This window comes from Astatotilapia calliptera, chromosome 3 (assembly GCF_900246225.1).
Source record: "Astatotilapia calliptera chromosome 3, fAstCal1.2, whole genome shotgun sequence".
Classification (NCBI taxonomy): domain Eukaryota; kingdom Metazoa; phylum Chordata; class Actinopteri; order Cichliformes; family Cichlidae; genus Astatotilapia; species Astatotilapia calliptera.
The window spans coordinates 38796956-38821438 of record NC_039304.1 but is presented as its reverse complement, the minus strand read 5'-3'; the positions used below and the strand labels follow the sequence as shown (position 1 = coordinate 38821438).

At 43.0% G+C, this 24483-nt stretch overlaps 3 protein-coding genes across 4 annotated transcripts in view; 2 read left to right on the top strand and 1 right to left on the bottom strand.

Annotated features, from left to right (window-relative positions):
* The window catches only part of LOC113019455 (deleted in malignant brain tumors 1 protein-like), a 616212-nt gene that overhangs the window by 174288 nt on the left and 417441 nt on the right, over nucleotides 1-24483 (top strand). The window lies entirely within an intron of this gene.
* cyp17a2 (cytochrome P450, family 17, subfamily A, polypeptide 2) lies at nucleotides 102-10888 on the bottom strand. 2 transcript variants are annotated; one of them, XM_026163213.1, is made up of 9 exons: nucleotides 10538-10888; nucleotides 6499-6619; nucleotides 4796-4934; nucleotides 3985-4214; nucleotides 3420-3506; nucleotides 2855-3067; nucleotides 2467-2636; nucleotides 2124-2227; nucleotides 102-2023 (listed from the first exon to the last, which is right to left on the bottom strand). In XM_026163213.1, the coding sequence occupies exons 1-9, from the start codon at nucleotides 10771-10773 to the stop codon at nucleotides 1758-1760; spliced, it is 1566 nt and encodes a 521-aa protein (XP_026018998.1). In that variant the 5' UTR covers nucleotides 10774-10888; the 3' UTR covers nucleotides 102-1757. The 2 variants fall into 2 exon arrangements, with proteins under 2 accessions (XP_026018998.1, XP_026018999.1); XM_026163214.1 differs by lacking the exon at nucleotides 6499-6619 and having other exon boundaries at nucleotides 10538-10747.
* Nucleotides 17914-20323, top strand: LOC113019473 (early growth response protein 1-like). The gene is made up of 2 exons (XM_026163215.1): nucleotides 17914-18185; nucleotides 18314-20323. The coding sequence occupies exons 1-2, from the start codon at nucleotides 18059-18061 to the stop codon at nucleotides 19483-19485; spliced, it is 1299 nt and encodes a 432-aa protein (XP_026019000.1). The 5' UTR covers nucleotides 17914-18058; the 3' UTR covers nucleotides 19486-20323.

The following is a 24483-nucleotide window of genomic DNA, read 5'->3' as shown; positions in this document are numbered from 1 at the left end:
TGATCAGACAAAACAAAACTGAATGAAAAAGCTCTGCTCCCCCCCTTTAGCATTATTTTGTAGTTTGTAGGACAGAAAATGAAGAAGTGCTACAACCACACTGAAGATTAGTCATCATTTATTCATTTGAAATAATAATAATGACAGACTGTATTTTGTAACAATTACAGATGATAATTGAACAAGTAATAAAATTATCACATAGTCGTTAATACTAAAGTTAAAAAAAAGTAGTGAAAATTTGAAGGTATTAGCAGCTTGAAGCTGTAGGGAAGGTTCCACCATTACACTAACATTTCTAAGGATTTACAGTGTTCTTGTACATTTTTTGTCTGTTATTTAAAGAAGAAATCAGTACCTGGTTTCATAGTGTGGTGGTAAACTTTGATTCCAGCCGGGGACATAAGTTTGCTTGTCGTGTCAGGAAGGGAATTCAGCATAAAACTACCAAGTCAAACAATTTCTTGTCAATCTTCTCAGGGCATTTTCATACCTGTAGTTTACAAACTCATTATATTAGATGATATTTCAGGATGAACTGTAGTCTGTGTCTGTAGTGCTCTGCTGCACACCAGATTGCAGACCATGGCTGGCTACGGGCCGTCTAACTCAAAACTGCAGCATAGACCTAGTACTTGAGTCGGATGGTTCTATAAAAAACTGCTTTGGAGTTTGTTTGAAACCCGACCAAAACCACTAAAGGGTCTCTGTCCACTCATATTGGCCCACGTCTAAGTGTGATGCCCATATTCACAACTGAACACACCTTGAGTGGTTAAAATGAAGTCAACTGGACTATGTGAAGTTGTTTTGCCTTGCATCCAGGAGGATTCTTCTAAAATAACTGACAGCCCAGAGTATTTAACCCCTCTTGGTCATTCTTTTTTTGAAGCATTCCTGTGGGTCATTAAAACACTGTTATCATGTGAGCCAAAATGTGGGAAAAAATCCACAGGACATTCCTGTTACCAAGCGCAAAGTGTGACACCTCTCAACCAGAGTTTGACTTGAACTGACCAAACTGCACAGGTAGGAAAACCCCCTAAAAACGGCAATAGTGGCAGGTGATAGTTGCTAGTTTTATACTAATACTTTATATGGTATACTTCATAATAATTTTATACTAATTAGTAACACGTTTATTGGTCAGATCTACCCAGTGTTTATTTAACAAAATAACTGTGTTTTTTGTTTTATCCAAATATGATGGAAGTATGTTACGACAAAGAGCTTCCTAAAGAACAACAACAATATAGAATATTTTGACTAGAATAATGGTTTAATGGGTTAGTTTAATGGTTATGGAAGTGCTTAGCTTACTCTCTTAGCTATATGTGCATTATGGTTATGGTATGGCTCCATCACAGTTCATAAGCTTTAATAAAATCTCCCCTTTGCCTGAAAAAAATCCCAAGGTTAAGATTCACATCTTTATGTAAAATTTCATATTGGATAAAGGACTTGCAAACATGAATCCTCAAAAAACAATGCAACAAAAACATTTAAAAACATTTTTTTCTCTGTTTTTGTTTTGTTTTGTTTTTTGTGAGAAAACTAATGACAGCAGAGACACCACAAACTGGTATTCCTCTCTCTGTTGCTATTAAGAGGTGTATCTTTCACCTGAATTTGGTTTTCTTCCTTTTTTTTTTTTGCTTGGATTTTGGGCAGTAGGAGGCACGTGATGAAATGACATGGAATGAGCAATTTACGTTTCTGTTTCTCATCACCCAGCCTGACTGTCTGCCTCCACTCTGTCATTTTCCTCCATCCTCCCATCCAGCCCTGGGAATAACAACAACTTTAAAAGGCAATGGCTGCAACACCACACCCAACCGTCCCTGCAAGTTGGGCAGAGGAGCACCATGTGGCACCCTGAAGCTCATTCGCTGGAGCAGAGAGGACAAGAAAAGGAAAAGCTCCAGGATAGCCAGTGATTTGCCAACGCAGACTCGAGGTCCCGCCCCAAATGGAAGGAAAGAGGAGGGTGTGACCTGCTGACCACGGTGGTCAAGAAAACGTTCTGAAATGATGGGACAACACAGGAGAAGGTGGTGTGATCAGGTGCTCTTTTTAAAAAAAAGCTGGAGTTACATTGTTGGTGTTTATGTGCATCTGTTAACCTGGTTTGAACAAATCAGGTTTGTCCCAGTGATGGGGGTCGTGGTGAATCGACCACATGTTGACCAAAACACGTGTCCCTTTGCTGACAATGTGGCCTCCAATGCTACCAGAGATCCCCAGTTATTTAAGGTTTAAGGTTTTCTTATTATACAAAACAATCAGATTACCTTATAATGCATTTCTGTTGTAATCTTTTTTTAGCTAACAGTGCTTCAGTTCAGCAGAAGACAATGGATGGAGAAAATAAGCTAATGTTTCCTTGTTCACATTTTCATCATAACAAGAAACTTAATGTACTAAACAAATCAGCAATGGCTGCAATACAGATTTAAACTGGTCTACCTGCTGTTGGTCATAGCGGTGTGTGGAATCAGCACGGGACTCACTGGCCGGATCCTCATGCCCTCGTTAATGACACTGTTCAGGTACGGCAGCTGACCACGGTCTGATATGGTCACAGTCCGCTCACTGCCAACATGCTCATCCAGCTCCTTCTGCACGCGCTCCTGGACCTAGAGTGGGTGAAGCATATTGGCAGACCAAATTGACCATTCATAATTAAAGACTACAGAAAAGGCATCGAGCATGATGGAGGGCACAAGATGAAGTGTCTTATATGCCGCCAGTTTTCTGCCCAAACGTCTTCATGTTTTTCTTGTTGGGCTGATAAACAGAAAGTCCTCATAATGCCTTTTCTTTTACATTTCTTTGACCGACATTATGTTTCTACCTCAGGGTGATGCAACAGGTAGGCCAGAATCCACAGTAGTGTGGTGGATGTTGTCTCCACTCCAGCTCCAAAAGTCTCGGCCGCTGTCATCAGGACATGGTCGTCAGTTAACTCGTCGTCTTTTGGCTCCGAAGATTTTTGACCCTGCCCACCAGTCTGGCCCTTTAACAAGGCATCCAGGAGGTCACGTGGTTCTCCGTCACTTCTTGATAACTGAAAACAGATCAGGTAAAACAAAACAAAAAAATCAGGCAAGATCAAAGACAATTTTCTAGAATTGTTTGAAGATATGTAAATATATTTTGAAACACAGGCAACAACACGTGCTTCATACATTATAAATTGAAACCTTTATCTCATCTTTAAGGGTTTAATATACCCACAATGCCACACTGTTATGCTGTGTGTTCCTTATTTCCCCAAGACAAAATCCTGACGTTGCCTACTGGAGAGACCCATCTTCAAGTTTTGAGCCTTGAGTGACTCCTGATGCTACGTGATGTGTTTCTATGATAAAAATCCATTCTGTTTGCTTATATTAAAGTAGTGTAAGTTTGTTTATTACCTTGTGTTCCTGCAGTTTGCGGGTCAGTAGTTGGTCTCTGATAGTGATACACTTCTTCAATTTACTGAGAGACTTGTTGGGGAATACCTGCGGGATAGAGTTAGACTCTTACAGTTTATTCAGACAAGGAAAGAAGCAATGTTTTGCTTGTGTTACTATAAATGCCATCACTGGATGGTTTTGGATCTTTTTTTAACTGCCAAATATTTGGGCCTTGTATCATATTTTTACAACTTATCAGTAAGTCCTCATGTTTTATTTTTGTTTGTTTCTATGTAAAGGTTAAGTTGAATCATACAGCTCCAGCTGTCACCAAATGGTGACAATAAGTCCTTGAGAAAGTTTTAGCTGATCATTTTAGCAACACAGTGAGAAGAAATGTGTTCTCTAAAGTTAAATATTTACATGTATTTGTTAATTTGTCAGTTGACATCTTTAAATAAAGTTTGAGTGAGTTTGAGTTTGACTTTTTCAAAAAGGGCAATTTTCTTCTTCTTTTTTTTCAAACAGATATAGGATATAAGATTGTATACAGAGCACCTCAGTACCAAGTATAGAATTATACCTTCAGCCAGGGGTAGATGTCAACCAGTCCTCCCCTGGCAATTGTTTCCACAATCCCATTGTTGTATTGAATCACCTCCTGCAGCTCAGCATCGCCGTGTCGATAGGTGGCACTGAACACTAGTGTGCAAATAATATTCGTGACGGCTCTGGTTACTGCAGAGGATGGATCAAACCCCTGCTTTTCGCTGGACAACAGCTCAACACACAGACTGTCCACCTCAGACAGAACTGAAGAAAGAAATGATAAAAAATGTAAAGAAAAAGAAAAAAGATCAGAAAATGGCACAATCAGAATTTCAACAAAACACTTTTGAAATTAAAGGTTTTTCTGAAGGTACCATAAATCAGGGTTACAGAGAGTCGCTGCACTGTCTTGTGGTAGGAAGTGGTTGTACATAAAAGTACTGCCTGACCCTTTGCCAGCATCAGTAGGTATCGCTTCAGTACAATACAGAGACATTTAAAAAAAACTAAAAGTCTGTTTCTTCATATTCTGAATGAACTATTTATAGTCTATGGAGTTACATGCTGTTTATATCCATCAAACAATCAACATAAACTGGCACATTTGAAAAAGCATTTCCTTTTTGCCTTATATTAAACATTTCTTCTGAATTCCCATGCCAACCTGAAGGCTATTTAGGTTTACGTTAGCTTGATGCTGATTTTGATGAATATTTTTTACTTTGCCTGTCAAACAGCAGTGTACTTCAGCTAAACCTGTTAAAATATTAGAAGTGTGGGGTTTTGTTTTTTTTTACGAAACAGATGGGTGAATTAAAATCAAGTGGCAGGATGGAGCCAAGTACCGATGTCTTGCAATCGAGTTGTTCCTTCTCCGAACAGAGTGAAGGAGTTGTGGACGAGGCGACGGTGATGCTTCCAGAGAGGGGTGTAGTCTGAAAATGCGATGTCTTTGCCTCCTCTGGTCAGCAGGTTGGTGGTGACCTGCAGGGAAAAACAAGGATGAATGTAAGAACAGTTTCAAAACAGTACTTCAAAATAAAATGGAAGAAAAATATTCAGACAAGGACACTGCTGAGAGCAGCACAGAGACAGGAAATGACATTGACCTGACACCAAGGACGAAAACCAACAGTATTATTTCTGTGAAGGGTTTTCTAAAAATGCAGTGGGTTTTTCTTCTGTTGTGTTTTTCACATCAGAGTAGCTGTGAAATGGTTTACAGGCATGAAATATACATAGGAAAATCCACATTACGTAACAGTTACATTACTGAGGTTCTCACTAAGCTAGGGGCATCTTAATGAAAGACTTCACATGTGTTTAATTAAGGGTGGGAAGTACAGTAAAGGTGAAGGGTTTATAATTATGGATAAGCGTTAACCTCAAATAAACTTTGTAAAAAAAATAAAAAATAATTTTTGTAAAATGAAATATGAGTTATATAGTTTTTTGATTTAGGTAAAATGTTCCATAAACTGGATGTTCTGCCTTGAGTTTATTGCCCCCTACTGGGCCTTGTAAATTGTTGTTAATGTGACATGCACTTTGACCCAGAACAGGAAGATGACCATGTTAGTTAGGGTAAGCAGGTTCACATGTGCTGAAGGGTTCCTGTAGTTATCCACTGCAATCCTCTTTCTTGTTTATGCCTTCGAAAGCAGCGTCTGTAAGTACTTGTTGACTTAACAGTATAGAGCCATATTTTAGTAACATTTGCTAAATTTGCTAAGCTAACCACATGTCATGTATACATAGGATGACCTATTACATGAATATGTCTTTGTCTTTTGTTGCTAGCCTTGACTTGCTATAGAGTAGATAATGGCATTTGTAATATATCATTGTGTTAATCACCTTACTATTGTATTATTTCTTCTTATGTTTTAGTTTCCCTCAGATTCAATGGTGTATGGCGGTGCAATGTAAAATAAAGCACCTGGAGCTTGGACGCTATATGCTGACTCACGTATTCTTTCAAATGGAGTTTGGCTGGCTGCGTGAATTGTGTACCTGCACACACAAGGAGAGCAGTACACTAAAGCTATAGTGAAGAATTGAAGAATTCTGGTCATTATCAATATATATACAGGTTACAAAAAAGGAGTTTTTCCTTCCTTCGCCAAGCGCTTGGTGGATAACGATATGATTGTTGGGGGCTCTTTAGAGTCATTACCCTATAATGTAAAGCTCTTTTAGGGAGCAGTTGTTGAAATGAAATTTTATCAAACTGAATAAAATTATTTCTCAATTATCACAGATCACATAAGACATGAGTGTCATTAAGTACCAAAGGGTCTAACCAACAGCCTAAAACCCAAAGTATTCCAGAAAAAATCCAGAAAATCAAACACTAAAGAGCCTAAAATCATTTCCCACTTTAGAAACTAACCAGTCCAGTTAAAATTAAATTTAGATCATGAACCTCCATATACCCTCTTTATGCCCTTCAAGCTGCAAAAACATAATTAAATTGAAGAATCTGGGCAATTGTTGGAACAGAATATCATGTGGGTATTTTCTCTGTCTTTACATCTGCATGTCTCACCATGCTCGGCCGTCCAGCAAAGTCCTTGCCTTTCTGCATCAGAACCTCTCTGGCATGTTGATGGCTGTTTATGACCACAGTGTAGTGAGGACCGAGGTAGAGCCCAAACAGAGGCCCATACCTGAAATGGAACAGTGCGGACACTGATGCATAAAAACGTGACCACAGTGAATTGAGATACACTAACTAGTCATAGTAATCAGTAAATTGTCCTTATACACACTAACTCATCCTCCCCCACTCATAAATATTTACTATATTTATTTAACATTTAATATTTACATCACTAACATTTACTTGTCCTCCTCAACATTATCTAGATCTCCAATAATGAATGCATACTTACAAACATTAACCTGTCCTCCTATCCTTTAACTAGTCCCCCCAAACATTAAGCAGTACTTCCATAATGGATTTATGGATTTATGGATTTATATATATATCTATATATATATAGATATATATATATATATATATATATATATATATATATATATATATATATATATGTAGATATATATATACATATATATATATATATATATATATATAGATAGATAGATAGATAGATAGATAGATAGATAGATAGATAGATAGATAGATATATGAACTAGTCCCCATCAACACCACATGTATACTTGTTTACAAAAATTAACTAGTCCTTCCAAACATTAAACTTCTACAGTGAACATGGGCTGATGAACGTCACTCCTGAAATTTAACTAGTCCTCCACACAAACATTTACCTACTAAACATAGCTGGACTGGCCATCGGGCATACTGGGCATTTTTCGTTTTTATGGGCCGATGGTTGGTTTTTTTCCCGTAATGGTATAAACACTGAAAGGTGTTTCTCGTTTGGCTCTCGGTGAAGGCAGTCGCACTTTTTCTCCTCTCCTCCTTCCCCTTATCTTCCCTGCTTAGCCTCTTGTGTCCTTGTCTTGTCTCGTGTGCATTACTTTCCCTTGAACCGTCTCTCACTGTCTGTTTCTAAAACCTAAAAGAGAATTATGGATTTGATCAACTGGTCTCTGAATGCTATTGACACCCTTTTCTCAATGAGAAGTCTGGGCTCGGGAGAGCCCGAGTGCCCTGGAGGGACTTTCCCTGCCGGATACACGATGGACGGGTGGCAGAACTGGAGGATCATGTGCCTGGCGGGACTGTCGATCGAGGACGCTGAAGATATCTACCTATGCGGAACCATGATAACAGGGTTCTTGCTGATCGGAGTTTGCTTGGCCCTGGCTTATCGGAGAATTAAGACAGCGGAACCGGCTGTTCAACCCCCCCCCCCCCAGCCTCTCACAACGAACGCAGCATGGTTAACATCTTGGAGACGCTTACAGCTGCCGTGAAGACTCAAAATAACACCATTGAGCGTATATTGGGATACATCAAAGAGAGGCCTGCTCAAAATGAGACCCTTGAGCGAAAGTTGGATCACATCACAGAACGGCTCACTGCATGTTGTGGGGTCTCAGAATCACAAGAATGACAACACCACGGAACAGAAGTTTGATACCATCATGGGGAGGCTCGCGGTTCTCCAACGGGAAATTGAGAGACCAGTGTCGGAGTGTTAAAGAACAGCTTTGAAATTCTCCTGAGCTGCTTGCATAAAAGAAAAATCAACAATATTCAACATGCGGACACCACGGTGCCAGCTGCACGGGCCCAAGGCTGGAGCCGAACAAAAACTCCCTGATAACGACTGTGTGATGACTATTCTTCCCATCCCATGCAAGGCCACCTGGGTTGGCTGGTAGACTGTTTACTTAGCCTGATAGGGTGAAGGACACTGTCTCAGCTGAACTATGGACACGCTCACACATACACTTACACTGATAAGCACTCACATATCCCCCCCTCCTTCCAATGCCTTCGATGCTTGTTGCCTCCTGGGAACACGAAGCGGGTCTGGGCAACCTGCATGTGGCGAATAAAATTTGAACTTGAACTTGAACTTGAGGTGGTGGATTGGCCAGATGAAGGGAGATGTGTAAAAATGACTGTTTGGTGGTGGCTATTGCGGAGCTTCCACAGATTCAGTAACATTAGCAAGTGGTGGAGGCCAGCAGGTGCAACACGCTGGCAGGTGGATGACGGAAAGGCAGGAGGAGCAGAGACCTGAGGTGGTGAACTGAACTTCAGGTAAGAAGTTATGACCTGCAGTCTATCTGGGTCAGATATAAAGTTTAAGTGTAGTTTATTTTCGTTATGCTGACTTTTTACAGTCAGTTACAATAACTCGAGTAGCTAGCATGACGGAGTTTCTATACAGCTGGGCGGGTGCTATGATTTTATTGATGTTGAACTTGTTTTATCTTATTTTATTTATAAGGTTAGTTATTAGAGTTTCCAACTGTCCCGTAAAAAACAGAGTCGCCTTGTATTCAGAGAAAATATTGTGCGTTTGGTATTGAGGTGAAAAGGAACAGTTTGTCACGGACACAAAGTTGGAGTTATTCTGTGTCTTTGCTGCACAGCTGCCTCTTCCTCTCTCATTCTCCCCCCTCCCTCTCCTGTTTCTACTTCAATCATAAAACTAATCAATGATCAGCTGATCAGCTTTTCTCTCTTGTTTGTTTATCGCTCACTTTGCGCCAGAAAGAGGAAACCAGCGGATGTCGCGCTAAACAACAGCAGCATGTTTAAGCTTGATCAGCTGTTGTTAGAATTTATTTAATATTAATTTCTAGTATCAGCTGATGTTTGCTGGAGCCACAGCTGTAAAGCTGTTGGTCATGATGTCGGTTTGGTTATCTGGTGAGAGGGAAACATGAAGCTGAAACCAGGAGATGTCCTTACTGAATCATCAGAGCTGTGATGGAGAAACAGGTTTACCTTTTAGGTGACATGAATGAGTTGAAGGGAAGTTATGAACTGTTTCTGAGAGACAAATAACATCAGGATCCTTTTTTAGGTAGCTGACAGCTGGTAACTTTGCAGGGGTGGATCTAGCAAAGTGTTGCCAGGTGGGCATGTAGGGCATTAACAGGGAGAGGGGGGCACAAAGAAATACTTTTCTTTGTTATGTCATCAAAAAACTTTGAATAAATAATTATCTGAATCTTACAACAAACCTTTTCATCTGATGTAAAATATAGAAATCCATTATTGTACATAGTAATTTTTTGAGTAGCTAAGTACTGTACATGATGCCAGTATTTTCCCACATTTTCTAGATACTGCACCAGTACTGTGTGTAAAATGCCATCAAAAAGTCACTTAAGCTTTATTCTTTCTCACCTGTCTTTCTGTCTCCTTTCACTTTTTAAAGGTTGCCATGTTAGAAAAAATATTTTGCCCTGCCATGCTGTTTATTGATGTGGCAAATGAATGGTTTATGGAAATATATCTAAATCTGTCATCAGTAATCAGTAATGATCATGTCTCACCTCTAGTCTTCTCCGTCTTAATTTCAGGTTTCCACCATGTGCTGTAGATAGTTCAGGAGGTTAACTCGACCAAGCAGTCTACTTTCAGGTACTGTTTAGAATACCAGAATAGGGAGGATGGTGTAGGTTTAAGTTTATTAGATTGATACATATATACCAACAAGACAGTGTACATCACTGTGACAACGGCGTTTGTTTTCATTCAGAGGATTTGTGGTTTTTCCTATAATACCTGGTGGGCCGGTCACCAGTCAAAATGTCTGGGCCGATTTTTTGTCCCAGTCCAGCCCTGCTACTAAAGTTAATATTAAGTATTCCTCTCAAACATCAACTACTCATTCCATGATAAGTAGTAGTAGTAGTCCCCCAAAGATATACATATTTGTATAGTTTGTCTTCCTAAACATGCACTAGGTTTTCCACTTATTTTGTCCCCCAACTGAAGGAATATTTGCCGACTAACATTAACTAGTCTTCTCAAACATGACTACACGTTAAAAGGTCCTGCCAAAGTGTCCCTAAAAATGAACCAGTCCTTCCATATCTGTGACTGATTGCTGTCTTGTAAACATGACTGATTCCTCCTGACAAAACTCGTGACCAAACTCACGACCAGAAAATTAACATGCCGATCTCACCTGTGGGACATCTGCGTGAAGAGGAGATGAGGTGGGAGGCCTCCTCCAAGCCAGGGGAGACTGCCCAGGAAGGGGAGCCGTGGCAGGCAGGGGATGGAGCCCCGAGCCGAGGGTTCGGTTACAGGAACGAGCCGGCATGTGGTCAAGAACAGGACGACCACTACGACAGTAAAAAGGGTGATAAGGACAGAGGGAGAGAGCGAAGGAGACAGGAATGAGAGGAGACAGGTGAGCATGTCTGCGGTGAGGTGGAGGAGAGTGCAGGGAGACGCTGGAGAGCCCCGGCTTTAACCTCTTACACGCACAAAAAAACCTTGGAGAGGTCGCTGTGTGTGTATGCGGGAGTTGTTTTTGTTACTTACGTATGACCGTGAATGTGTGTGTGCGCTCGCTGGCGGGTGTTTATGTTGGTTCGACAACCTTGATGTTATCAAGCTGCATATCTGGTTCCCATAGCAACCTTAAAGGAGAATACGACCTCGTCAGTGGGTTTCATCCAAGTCAGTTTGTTCTGTTTCACCACAGGATGAAACTTCAAGGTGATATTCGAATTTATCTCCTGGATAGCTGTAAATCAATGGACCACATGCCAGATGCACACCAGTGGATTTGTGAGCGTTTCAAAGCACTTATTAATGTGTTAACGAGCTGTTACTGTTATTAGTCTATCATTCGTTGTCTGTTTGTTCAGCAGCAGCACAGATACCCGAATGTCCACAGGAGGCTCAGCAAACATTTACAACTGCTGCTCTAAAGCTGAAGGGTTTCAAAATAAAACGCCTTTAACCATGGACTGTTTGAGACTCACTCTAAACTACCATTTTACATCATATTTATTATATATTTATATTTATTATAATGACACAAAATGAGATGGTGTGTGTGTTTGTGTATACTTATGTGAGTTTGTATTATGCTGTCTGTTGTTGCTTAATTATATTTGTTATGTTGTGTTTGACAAATTAACTTGTTTTAAAAACTAGTTTTGAGCTTTGTTTTTGGCTTCATTGTGGTCTCTTTTTAATTTGACTCTTGTTTGAGTAACTCTGTGGTACAGTGATACGGGAAAAGTCTGTTTCTGTTCTTATATAAAGACCCGTGTAGCACTTATTACTGGACCTCAGGTTAACTCCATGAACATTTCAGAGAGTCAAAAAGGCACATATTCAATTTCAATTCAGTTTTATTTATATAGCACCAAATCACAACAACAGTCACTTCAAGGTGTTTTGTATTGTACAGTAAAGATTGTGTAATAATACAGAGAAAACACCAACAATCAAACAATGCTTTATTTAGAATACCACCTTTTGCAGTCATTTCCTGTTTCATATGTTAGGCTATCCCCTCTCTATCGCTTCTCCAATTTTGGTGATTAAACAGAGTTGGGTCCACTTTAGCTCAGTTGGCTGATCATGCACTCATATGACACATGGTTAAGGGCTGCTGGCTGGGGTTTGAATCATTTTTATTTATTTATTTTATTTTTTTACTCAATTTCCATCTGGGATTAATGCAGTTTCTCTGATTTGGATTCTGATTGCCCAAAACCCAAACAAAAGACATAATAAGAGGCTCTAATGTAAGTATTCTGTTAATGTTGGTGGCCTCAGTTACACAATGGACTCAGAGCCAGCGGTACACGGGCAGGAATGCTTTTCTTACTTGGAAATTCCGACACCACTTCATAAGATGAATGGGATGGGCGAAACTTCAGTATCTGCCATTATTAGCTGGCGTTAGCTGAGGTTAGACTGACTCGTAATTTAACTGTGATTAATATTTGCAATGGAAATTACACATGACATAAAAAAATTACAGATGATGTAGTAGGTTTCTTTTAAAAAAAAAGATAATTTAAAAATATCATTGGTTTCATAATATCTAATAAGCTTCATACAGTTAACCACAATCACTACATGACAGAAACACAAGCTTCATCTCTTAATAAAAGCAGTGCAAATTTGTACCTGAATAAAAACAAACATGGGATGTTAGAACACTTTAAGCACTCAAAACTTACAATAGACAGCTGGTTTGGAAGAGAACTGAACAAATATTTAAAGTATAAGCTGATCATTTTTGGAGCAGCCTTCAGGATCTCCATGTATTAACATGCTGTTTTTAGACTTGATGGATAGCATTAACAACCTGCTAGCTGCAAATAATCATGTGCAGTTCCACATGATTATTAACAGACAAAAAGAAAACATATTACTGATACAGAAATGGTTTTCTATACGAGATGACTGCAAAAAGTGCAGCCTTTCGTCCACCCTACTGTTACTCATTTTATGTTAAGATTTAAATTGGTATTGGTATGGGGAGTAACCTTCAGTAACAGTAATAAATCACACAGCAATAGTACATTCATGATATTCAAAAATACGTTAGCCTACTCTCAGTGAGCAACTTATAGGAATACATTACAAAATACATTTTGGGGCATGTATTCTGTAATCTGTAGTGGAATACATTTTAAAAGTAACCTTCCCAACACTGTTTATGAGCAAGCACTGGGTGACAGTAGGAAGGAAAAACACCCTTTTAACAGCAAGAAACTTCCTGTACCACCCAGGTGGCCATCTGTCATGACCGGCTGGGGCTGGAGGGAGGAAGACAACACAAGGACATTCTGTGAAAGAGAGACAGAGATTAATAACAGGTATGATTCAATGCAGAGAGGTCTATTAACACATAGTGAGTGAGAAAGGTGACTGGAAAGGAAAAACTCAATGCATCATGGGAATCCCCCGGCAGCCTATGTCTATTGCAGCATAACTAAGGGAGGATTCAGGGTCACCTGGTCCAGCCCTAACTATATGCTTTAGCAAAAAGGAAAGTTTTAAGCCTAATCTTAAAAGTAGAGATAGTGTCTGTCTCCCGAATCCAAACTGGAAGCTGGTTCCACAGAAGAGGGGCCTGAAAACTGAAGGCTCTGCCTCCCATTCTACTTTTAAATACTCCAGGAACAACAAGTAGGCCTGCAGAGCGAGAGCGAAGTTCTCTAATAGGGTGATATGGTACTACAAGGTCATTAAGATAAGATGGGGCCTGATTATTTAAGACCTTGTATGTGAGGAGCAGGATTTTGAATTCAATTCTGGATTTAACAGGAAGCCAATGAAGGGAAGCCAAAACAGGAGAAATATGCTCTCTCTTTCTAGTCCCTGTCAGGACTCTTGCTGCAGCATTTTGGATTAACTGAAGGCTTTTCAGTGAGTTTTTAGGACATCCTGATAATAATGAATTACAGTAGACACTCTGAGACAGGATATTTCTAATTTTAGAAATTTTGCACAAATAGAAGAAAGAAGTCCTACGTATTTGTTTAATATGTGCACTGATGGACATATCCTGGTCAAAACCGACTCCAAGATTTTTCACAGTGTATTGGAGGTGAAGGTAATGCCATCCAGAGTCAGCAAATGGTTTTTGGATCAGTGCTTGGACTCCTTTAGTTTTTCCTTATAGTCCTTCGCTACAGGAGTATGGAAAGTTTTAGGCTCTAAATGTAAATTCAGAACAAAATAAGGACTTTTTATTAAATAACCACCTTCTTACAGAGTAAGGTACAAAACACACTTGTGCCCCACATTTTGAAGTTGGTGGTGGACTCGTCATGCAGGGCTCGGTTGATTTTAGACGCCATGATGTTAAGATTTGTGCTCTTGAGAACCTGAAAGAGCACAAATCTCATTCCTCTCGCAGTTGAATTTGGTTCTTTGTGACTGTGGCTGGATGCTAGGGCTTGCTGTCCTGCTGCAGGATGAGTCTGGGGCCAATGAGATGCCTCTGCGATGTAGGAGAATCTGGAAAATCTAAAGCAGCCACATACTGTACGGAGTGTGAGTCAGTGGCTGCAGATGACAGAAACTGAAGGCCGCAGCGCTTCTGACGCCACATTAATGTCTCCATCGCAGTGTGTTATTTGTAACAGGTGGAGGGAACAGGAGGTGGCAGAGTGCCATGGCAACAGCCTCTCTTACTTCGCCCACACACACTCCCTCTTCCATCATCTTTCTTGATATAGCTTCCTTCTCTCTTCTCTCTGCATCGTCAGCTGACTGTTTTTTGCAGCCCTGTCGCCTGAACGCTCTCACGCCGATGTGATCGGGCTTATTTTAGTCACCCGGGATCCAAACACTCACAAACATAAGCAGCACCAGAACCCGAGCTGATTAAATATGAATATACAGAACAGAGGGTGCTAAAAATGCCCGAAGCCGCAGTTCCTCTGAAAGCCACCAGATGCTCCCGGGGAATGCTCTGAATGTGTGGAAGTAAAAGTTAAACTAAAAAGTGAAGCTTGTCTGTTTGGTCTAACAGCATACTCAGAGACTTGAGCTAAACCCTCCCATCAGAAAGAGTTACACATTCAGGGTGTTGTTATACTAATATTACCTATTCATTCATTTATTTTTATTTATGATAGCATATAACATATTTCATTTATGTTTTTCTGTATACACTAAATTGAGCAGTGCTCCTAACTTTGTTGTATGCTTACACTTAGAGCGATGCTGAAGGTCAAAGAAAAAGTATCTGAAAAGTTTGGGCACTTTTCTGAAATATGTCAGAGATGTTTTCAGCAGAAATCAGAGCAGCTGTTTGTTGTTTGTTGCACAGTTTTCTGTTTTTAATCAGTTTTTTTAATTGAGGGCTGGGTTTGATCTTAGCTTAGTTGAACCACCTTTAGCAGCAATAAGCTAAAGTGATTATTTTCTCTATGACTTTGTCTTCTCTGCTTCAGGTCACTGAGGTTCGTGCACAGCTCTCTGAAGGTCTGGACTTTGACCTGACCGCTGCTGCACTGACTCTTTTAATATTCAGGGAATCTGTTGTAGATTTGCTGCTGTGCATGTGATCATCATCCTGTTCCATGTCTCAGTTTCAGCCAAGCTTTAGTTGTCACACAGATGGCCTTACGTTAGACTCGAGCATACTTTGGTACACAGAGGAATTCATGACGGACCAAGTGACTGCAAGGTGCGCAAATCATCACCTCCCCACCACCTCGCTGACTGTTGGTCTGAGGTGTTCGTGCTGATTTGCTCCACACAACATCATTTTGGTCCCATCTGTCTAAAGGACGTCGTTCCAGAAGTTTTGCGGTTTGTTCAGGAGCACCTTCTGTTCTTTTTAGAGTGAAGAGGCTTTCTGCTTCCAAACAACTAGTTTTTTTATTTGTACCGTCATGAACTTCACTGTTTAACATGCTGACTGAGGCCTGTAGAGTTGGATATTTTGCAGTTTCCCTGATCATCAGAGGGTCTGAACTCACAGTGAATTTCTTGGATGTGGGAACACAGCTGAATGCTCCAGACCTGCAAATGTGTAAAACTTCTGCTTTTATAGATGTGCTCGGACTTCCTGATGATCATTTAATCAAATGCATCTGATAATCACCCCCTGGGAGCTATTTTGTTTTGCCATGACTGTTAAGAGTCCTGTGAAAACTTTATATTCAACATGACCGTATGTCATTTGTTTCATAGTTTGAAACTAATAACTTTTTATTAAAATCTTTTTCCACCTTGTGTTTTTAACTTAATGTTATATTTCTTCTTTCAGGTTAAAATAATCATAATGCAGCACTATAGTGTGCTAATAATAATAATTAATATTAACTAATGCTATTAGTTAATTATATTATATGTGTTTCACTTTTTTAAGTGATATTAGTATAAGATGATAAGATGTAAAACTCATGTGTATATGTACTGTAGGTAGTCTCTGTAAAATGTGAGATGGGCTCCTTTATTAAAATTATTCGAATATTTACTTCTCTTTACCTCACCCTGACAGCACACTTAGCCCAAATTTGGTGTATCGAGGCTCCTTGTAATTCAGTCGCCATTGCTGATCACCCTAACACTAACCTATCAGAGGATGTAGTTTGGTCTTTGTAATCAGGGACAAGAGTCATAATGTTTTGACTGTCACACATCAAAAATTATTGATTGCGTTCTTCTAAAATCTCTCCCACATTGGCTTTCCTTCATTGGCTCCCTGTTAAATCCAGAATTTAAAATCCTGCTCCTCACATACAAGCTCTTTAATAATCAGACCCTGTCATATCTTCATGGAAATATATTGTCCCATTAGAGCACTTCAATCTTAGACTGCAGGCTTACTTGTTGTTCCTAGACTAATAAAAAGTAGAATGACAGTCCTTCAGCTTTCAGGCCACAGCTCCCAGACTGGGTTCAGCAGACAGACACTAGCTCTGCTTTTAAAATTAGGCTTCAAACTCTTATAGCAGAGGTCGCTGATGTCCACTCGGAGCCTCTGGTTCACCCTTTAATAACTAAATTTAATTTTGAACCGAGGCAGACACTCACATGTGGACATGTCACACCCACATAACTTCTGTGTGGAGCCGTAGAGGCCACTGGTCCTGCTGTGCTTTTATTTTATAAATGTGCACACACAGAAATGTGCACACCACCAACCAGCGCTCAAACACAATCTTAATCAGCAGGGTATATGGGTAAATGATTCTATTTGTCCTCCTGTCTGTGACAGCTGAATCGAGGATGGATGGATGGATGGATGGATGGATGGATGGATGGATGGATGGATGGATGGATGGATGGATGGATGGATGGATGGATGGATGGATGGATGGATGGATGCCTCCCTGAGCACTGATATCATCAGCCACCTTCAGTATTTTAATGCTTTACTGTAGTTGTCATTAAGCTGCAGTCTGTGTGGCTTTATGTAGAAAAATGTACAAACAACATCAAATAAAAAATAAAAATCTAAGTAAACTCTGCTCCTTTTACATAACGCATGCCCTGAATCTCCCTCATCTCCATGGAGACAACATCACCGCAGCTGAGCCAGAACGAGGCTGTGCAGGAATGTCACTAACATGTAATCATGCCACCCTCTCTCTTTATCGCTCTCCGTGTTTCCTCTGGGTGTCTCTCGACCCTTCTGCAGCACTGCGGACTGTGTTTACCTGCAGGTCTGAGCAGAGCAGCAGCCTCTTTGTCCTCAAAACAAACTTCACTGACACCGGTCACAGCCTCAGTCTCCCCGCGAGGCCAAATGCTCCTAACTTGGAACTCCAGCTTCAAAAACAGCCCGCTCCTCTCCTCCTCCATCTCCTCCTCTGCTTGTGTAACTCCTGTCTTGCCGCAGTGGAGGAAACCCCTCTCTCCTCTAGCTCTACGTCGCTCTGCCGCCTGTCCTTTTAAGGCATGGGGGATACCCGCCGTCACGGCCGGATGCTGCCCATATTTGGGCAGCTACGAAGCGTCGCGGCGGGGGGAATCCCTCGCGCCGGTGTCGACCAATAAGGCCCGGACGGGAGTTACCTAGGAGACGGAGAGTATAAAAGCGCAGGGAGCCCAGCATCCTCAGCATCTTCAGCATCCTCAGCCTCAGAGCGTGGACTAACCGACCCGCTCCGGATTAACCGCCGGATTATCGTTTTTAAAGGGAATCCCGGCAGCACGAGCCCAGCAGCTTTACGTTTTTACTGGATTTTTGTTTGTGATTCGTGTAAAAATGCTTCTGGAACGCGAGGACAGCTTCATGTCGGAGTTTGAGGACGCGTGCAGCGCCTGGGTGGACAGTGTGGGCTCGAGCCTCAGCGACCCCGCAGACTCGGACGTGGGATCACCTTTCTGCCAAGGTGAGTGTGATAGAGCAGCTGTGCCAGATGTTTGCACCTGTGACTGATGTGTGACGAGGAGGCTGCCCGCTGATTATGCAATGACAGTAACGCCCCCTCTCTCCCTCCCTCTCTCTCTCTCTCTCCAGTTTTCTCTCCGGGCACCGACGCCTCTGACTCAGATTTCTTCTCCGACTTCAGCGACTGCTCCTCGGACACGCTCTCGCCCTCCCTCGGCTACACCGGCAGCTTTTTCGCGGAGCCGGAGGCGGCACCGGCGGGACTGAGCAGCACCGCGGACGCGATCCTCAACATGATCACAGAGATCGTGGGAATCTGCACAGAGATGGAGCAGCAGCAGCAGCAGCCCGCCACCAACACCATCACCTCCACCACCTCTGCAGCCTCCAGCTTCGCCCCAGCACCTGTCCTGGACCTCCCTCCACCCCTGCCTGCCGCCCAGCAGCTGCCCTCCACCTCCGCTTCCCTGCCAGCTGTGGTCAAGAGCGAGTTTGTGGCTTCCAGTTGCAGCAGCGGGTGTGAGCCGCTCTCCACAGCCGGAAACGACGCGCTGTACCCTTCCAGCGCGGACTCGCTTCTGCCGCTGTCAGCTCTGGAGCAACAGGTAGATGTGGCGGATCTAATCGACTCGCTGCTGAGCGCTGACGCCGCACAGGGAGACCTGAAGCCCGCATGCGAGGTGAAGCAGGAGCCGCTGGGGCTGGAGGACTGGCTGAAGAGCCTGTCCGCCGCTCCCGTTACCGGGGGAGATTCCGGCAGCTACGTCATCAACAGACCGCCGATAAAGACGGAGCTCGTGCAGAGCGGGAGCGACCTCCACTGCGCCCCCTCCTCCCTCCCCTCAACCCTCGACTCCCAGCTGCTCTCCTCCCTCCTGCAGGGCGTGTTCCCGATAGTCAACATCGGCGGCGTGCACGCGGCAGCAGCCCCCAAGCTGTCGCGCGGAGGCAGGCGAGCCCCCGCGAAGGGGGGGCCGAAGGCGAAGCCGTTCCCGTGCTCCGTGCAGGGCTGCGAGCGCCGCTTCTCGCGCTCCGACGAGCTCAACAGGCACGTGCGCATCCACACGGGACAGAAGCCGTTCCAGTGCACCATCTGCGCGCGCAGCTTCAGCCGCAGCGACCACCTGACCACGCACACTCGCACGCACACCGGAGAGAAGCCCTTCTCCTGCGACGTGTGCGGAAAGAGGTTCGCGCGCAGCGACGAGAGAAAAAGGCACGGGCGCGTGCATGTCAAGCAGCAGCTGCGCGCACAGATGATGGCCGCCTACTCCCTGGCCCTGAACGCGCCTGGCGTCTAAAAGCAAAGAACAACAGCAGACGAGCTCACTCAGAGCTTCAGGATTTGAACCGTCGACCGGAAAGCGTCCGAGACACCTTTCCACATAACGTCACATCGTGGACGATTTTGGCTGGACCCGAAAGAGGAGGAGGACGTGCCAGGCGTTTACAGGTGTTCGGGGGACTACCAAGTGCACGTTTTGGTTCCTCTCAGGGCGCATGCGCAAGCGCGGTCCTGCAGCTGGACTGTGAGCAGGGCCGCACAGGAGAGGGCTGTACCGCAGGTGCCACTGACGTGTTTCCTGTCTGCGCCCGCCTGCCTGCTTACTGTGGTGGACTGTTAAAGGAGCAGTCCGCTGCCCGCTGGGAGGTTTCTCCTGTAAAATACCAACCTGTGACTTTTCTGCATGAGGACGTGAAGAAATGTAGACGTCAGAATGTCGTGCTTTGTTTTGACTGCTATTTTTATGTGAACATCTTTATATTCGAGGAGTTCTATGTTTGTAAGATAGCTCTATTTTTCTAGATGGCTCGTCTACCTCTTCGTGTTTACAATCAGATTGTATATATTTCTAAAGATGAATGTGCTGCGATGTCACTCTTTCTTTTCTATGAGACTGATTATGAAACCAACGCTCGCGTCTTTGGACGCTGACTGAACTTTATATTACTGCGGGTGCAGGTCTGAGCTGCACCGGTGCATCGTGTTGTTTGTACTGTGACGGTGGAAAAAAAAACTGAACACATACCAGCTCAGTGAGAGCTGAGCTCCAAGTAGCACACATGGCTGTGCAGGTTTACTGTTCCCTCGTTCTGCATGGAGGCTGCTGTCGCTGTCAATAAACAAACAAACAAAGAGTGAGCGTGTCCGACTAATTCTTCTGCTGCTTCATAACACAGGTCTAATTTATATGGGTCTGTACGGGGGGGTTCAGGCTCTCTTCACTCAGAGGTGATATGAGGGGGCACTCTGTGTTTTTCTTTGATTTCCACCCACTCACCAGGGCAGACACCCCTGATCTCAACCTCAACTTCTTTAATTATATTTAATCATTACTCATTTAAAAAGGAGGTTGAGTTTCAGCCCGGTCCTCCGTTGTTCTGCTTTATCAGCATTTTTAAGTGTTATTAGCACAGACCTTCCCAAAGTGTGGGGCCCGCCCCCTAGGGGGGGCGCAGAGCCATGGCATGAAAAAAGAAAAAAAACAAAACTCTTGGACACTGCTAGCACGGGGCTCCCACAGAAATGCAAAGCAGGAGGTGAAGCATTGCTGAATATGTTTCCAAACAAACTATCTTCCAAGCCAAAGACTAGAAAATCTGCTGAAGCATATCTTCTCTTTGGTTTCACCTGCACAAGTGCCGAGGTAGGTCTCCCCTGCGGGATTGGTTTTCCCTTCGTTGGGAGCAGCGCTGGGCTTTTCATATCACAGACAAACAGTATCCCACATTATTGATTTTTAGTTCACAAACACTTGTTGTAACGACTAACTACTCCTGACATTTTGGAGACGTTAGCTCTTTATACAGTAAAGTTACAGCTGGATACAAATAACATCAGGCTGATCCTGCCACGATTTGTCACCCCGGTTCAAATCACGGACAAACAGTATCCCACAGCTGTTTATATTTTTAAACCCATTTTGCACAGAGAGGCATTTTTTTTGAAAAATGTATTGATAGCAATGTTGAATATTATTACACAGAAGAAAAACCCCCAACTACATGTAAAATATTCATAATAATAATAGTAAAATAATCACACGGTGACGCCTCTGCCTCTGTAAATGGAGAGACAGTAACTGCCTGTAAAACCTGAGGATAGTCAGATTAACAGTAACAGTATTTCGTCTCTCTCTGCCATTCTGCAATTCATCTCATGTAAACAATAAGTGGCGCACAGCGTGATGTGAAAAGAGGCACATACCAGACGAACTCTGTATTCCTCGCCCACACGTAAACCACAAAAAAGGAGTTTTAAAAAATCACAGTTTTCGGTGATTTGAAACGCCGTTTACGTGTGGACGAAACAGCTGCGTGTTCACAAATACCCGTGTAGGTGCGGACGTAGCGTAAAAGAGTTAGTAGTTTATTTTATTACTACCTGTCATTTATTGCTGGTTACTTGTATTTGCTTAATTGTTTACTAAATATTTGAGGTGTGGAGCAAAATATGGGTGTGTGTGGTTGGAGGATGTGTTAGTGCGTGTGTGCGCGCGCGGGGGGCAAACGTTTTTCGTGTAAAACAAAGGGGGGCCCAGCAAAAAAAAGTTTGGGAACCACTGTATTAGCAGCCACTTAATACGATTAAGTCCACAATTCACACCAATTAAATGGTAATTGTTGGGTCTGTCTAGCACAGGCCCACCGCTGGAACGAGACAATTTAAAAACACAGCAAAAGCATTGAACACCAAGTAGGCAAAGTTATTCATGTTACTCATGCATGAGGGAGACCTGCCTGGAGCCAAGTGTCATTCCACCACCTGATCTCCATCAGACTCTCAGCCAGGTTCCCCATAGCACTCCTTTTATTGTGGTTACATGAATATGCATAGGGTCATTAACGCCACTGCTCTACTCCCTCTACACTTCAGACTGTGTGGCCACCCATGGCTCCAACACCATTGTGAAGTTTGCTGACGACACAGTGGTGTTGGGTGCCATCTCCAACAATGATGAGGCGGCCTACATGGATGAAGTGAAGAATCTGGCATCGTGGTGCCAGGACAACCACCTCCAGCTGAACGTCAGCAAGACCAAGGAGCTGGTGGTGGACTTCAGAAGGGGTCAGCACAGAGACTACAAGCCCATTATCATCAATGGAGCTCCAGTGGAGAGGGTGCAGTCCTTCAAGTATCTTGGTGTCCACATCTCCTCAGACCTGACATGGGCTGCCCACATTCAGGTCCAGACCAAAAAGGCTAGGCAGTGCCTGTACCACCTACGACAACTGAGGAAGTTCAGGGTCTCTCCAAAGATCCTCAGGATTTTCTATACAGGCGCTGTGGAGAGCATCCTCACACAGAACATGACATCGTGGTTTGGGAATAGCTGTGTGAAGGACCAAAAAGCTATCCAGAGAGTGATCCGTACAGCAGAACGCTGCTGCAGGATTGCTCTCCCCCCGCTTCAGGGCACCTACACCAGGAGATGCCGGACTAGAGCAGCACAGATACTGAAGGACCCGTCCCATCCTGGCAACAAACTGTTCTAACTTCTGCAATCTGGTAGAAGGTTCCGCATCTTCCGGGCAAGGACAGAGAGACTCAAGAGGAGCTTCTATCCCCAAGCCATCCGTGCCCTAAACACACACACCCGCCCTCTCACATCATCTATAATTGACTGAGACAGGACTCTTCCAGACACTAAACCAAGGCACAATGTACATTTCAAATTCCTTTAATTTTAAATATGTTTATATTGTCTATCCTGTAAAATAGTCAGATGTCTATTCATATTAATGTACAGAATTCACCTGCTTGCTGCTACTACTGCACATTCACCCAGTGTATATACTATATATATATAATGTTCTTCCTCTACACCCCCCCCCCCCCCCCAATTCTTTTTTGCACATGTCGAGGAGCGTGTCAGGCTACATTTCACTGTGTGTATAACTATGCATGTGACAAATAATAAAGAACCTTGACCTTGAACATATGACGTCTACATACAAACGAAGAGTACCTTGCCTTTGTGTGTGTGTGTGTGGGGGGGGGGGGGGGGGGGGGGGGTCAGAGTGTGGCCCCATAAACGACTTCCCTTAATCTGCTGGTCTGGAAAATCCAACAGTTCATCTATATGTAAAAGGCACTTAGACTCAACTACGTTAATCCTGCCATAAAACAATAAAACAAGGTACGACCTCTTCCCGTGCTCCCAGGATGTAGGGGTGCATTCCAGAGTGGAATACACACAAAGTTTGCAGACTATTAAGGATCAAACCTCTACCAATCTAAAACTAATTATAAAACTCTAAGCATATATAAGTAGATATTTCTAAGCATAAATGACAATCAACAATACAAAACCTAACAGTAATTATTATACCAACTTATCACCTTCATCTTCCTCATGACTTATCTATGCATCATCACTTCAGTCGTTCTCGGGTTTCTCCAGATTTCTCTGTTTTCCGTGCATCAACAGGTTTCTGTTGCCAACACTTTTTTGAACAGTGAAGGTCATGTTGCTATGGGAACAGCAGTTTTACCCAGTCTTATTCTCTCTCCCACACACACACACACACACACACACACACACACACACACACACACACACACACACAGGCACACAGGCACACACACACACACACACACACACACACAGGCACACACACACACACACAGGCACACGCACACATACACACACACAGGCACACAGGCACACGCACACATACACACACACACACACACACACACACACACACACACACACACACACACACACACACACACACACAGGCACACGCACACATACACACACACAGGCACACAGGCACACGCACACACACACACACACACACACACACACACATACACACACACTCATTTTCATATCTTCGTGAGGACATCTCATTGACATAATGCTTTCCCTAGTCGCTTACCCTAACCATCAAAATTGAATACCTAAGCCTAACCCTCAGCCTAAACCTAAACATAACCAAATTGTAACCCTGATACTAAAACCTCGCCTCTGTCAGTGCGCCCCAGGGTGGCTGTGGCTACAATGTAGCTTGCCATCACCAGTGTGTGAATGTGTGTGTGAATGGGTGGATGACTGGATATGTAAAGCGCTTTGGGGTCCTTAGGGACTAGTAAAAGCGCTATATAAATACAGGCCATATAAATACAGGCCATTTGGAAACACACGTTTGCTTTCAGAGATCTTTGGCCTCCACTGCAAACTAAATAAATAGGATAAAAGCTTTTCCTGAAGGCCGCGGGATTCTGGCGCCCTCCAGTGGCCACCACATTATCACAGAAGCAGAAGAAGCAGAAAAAATAATACACTCAT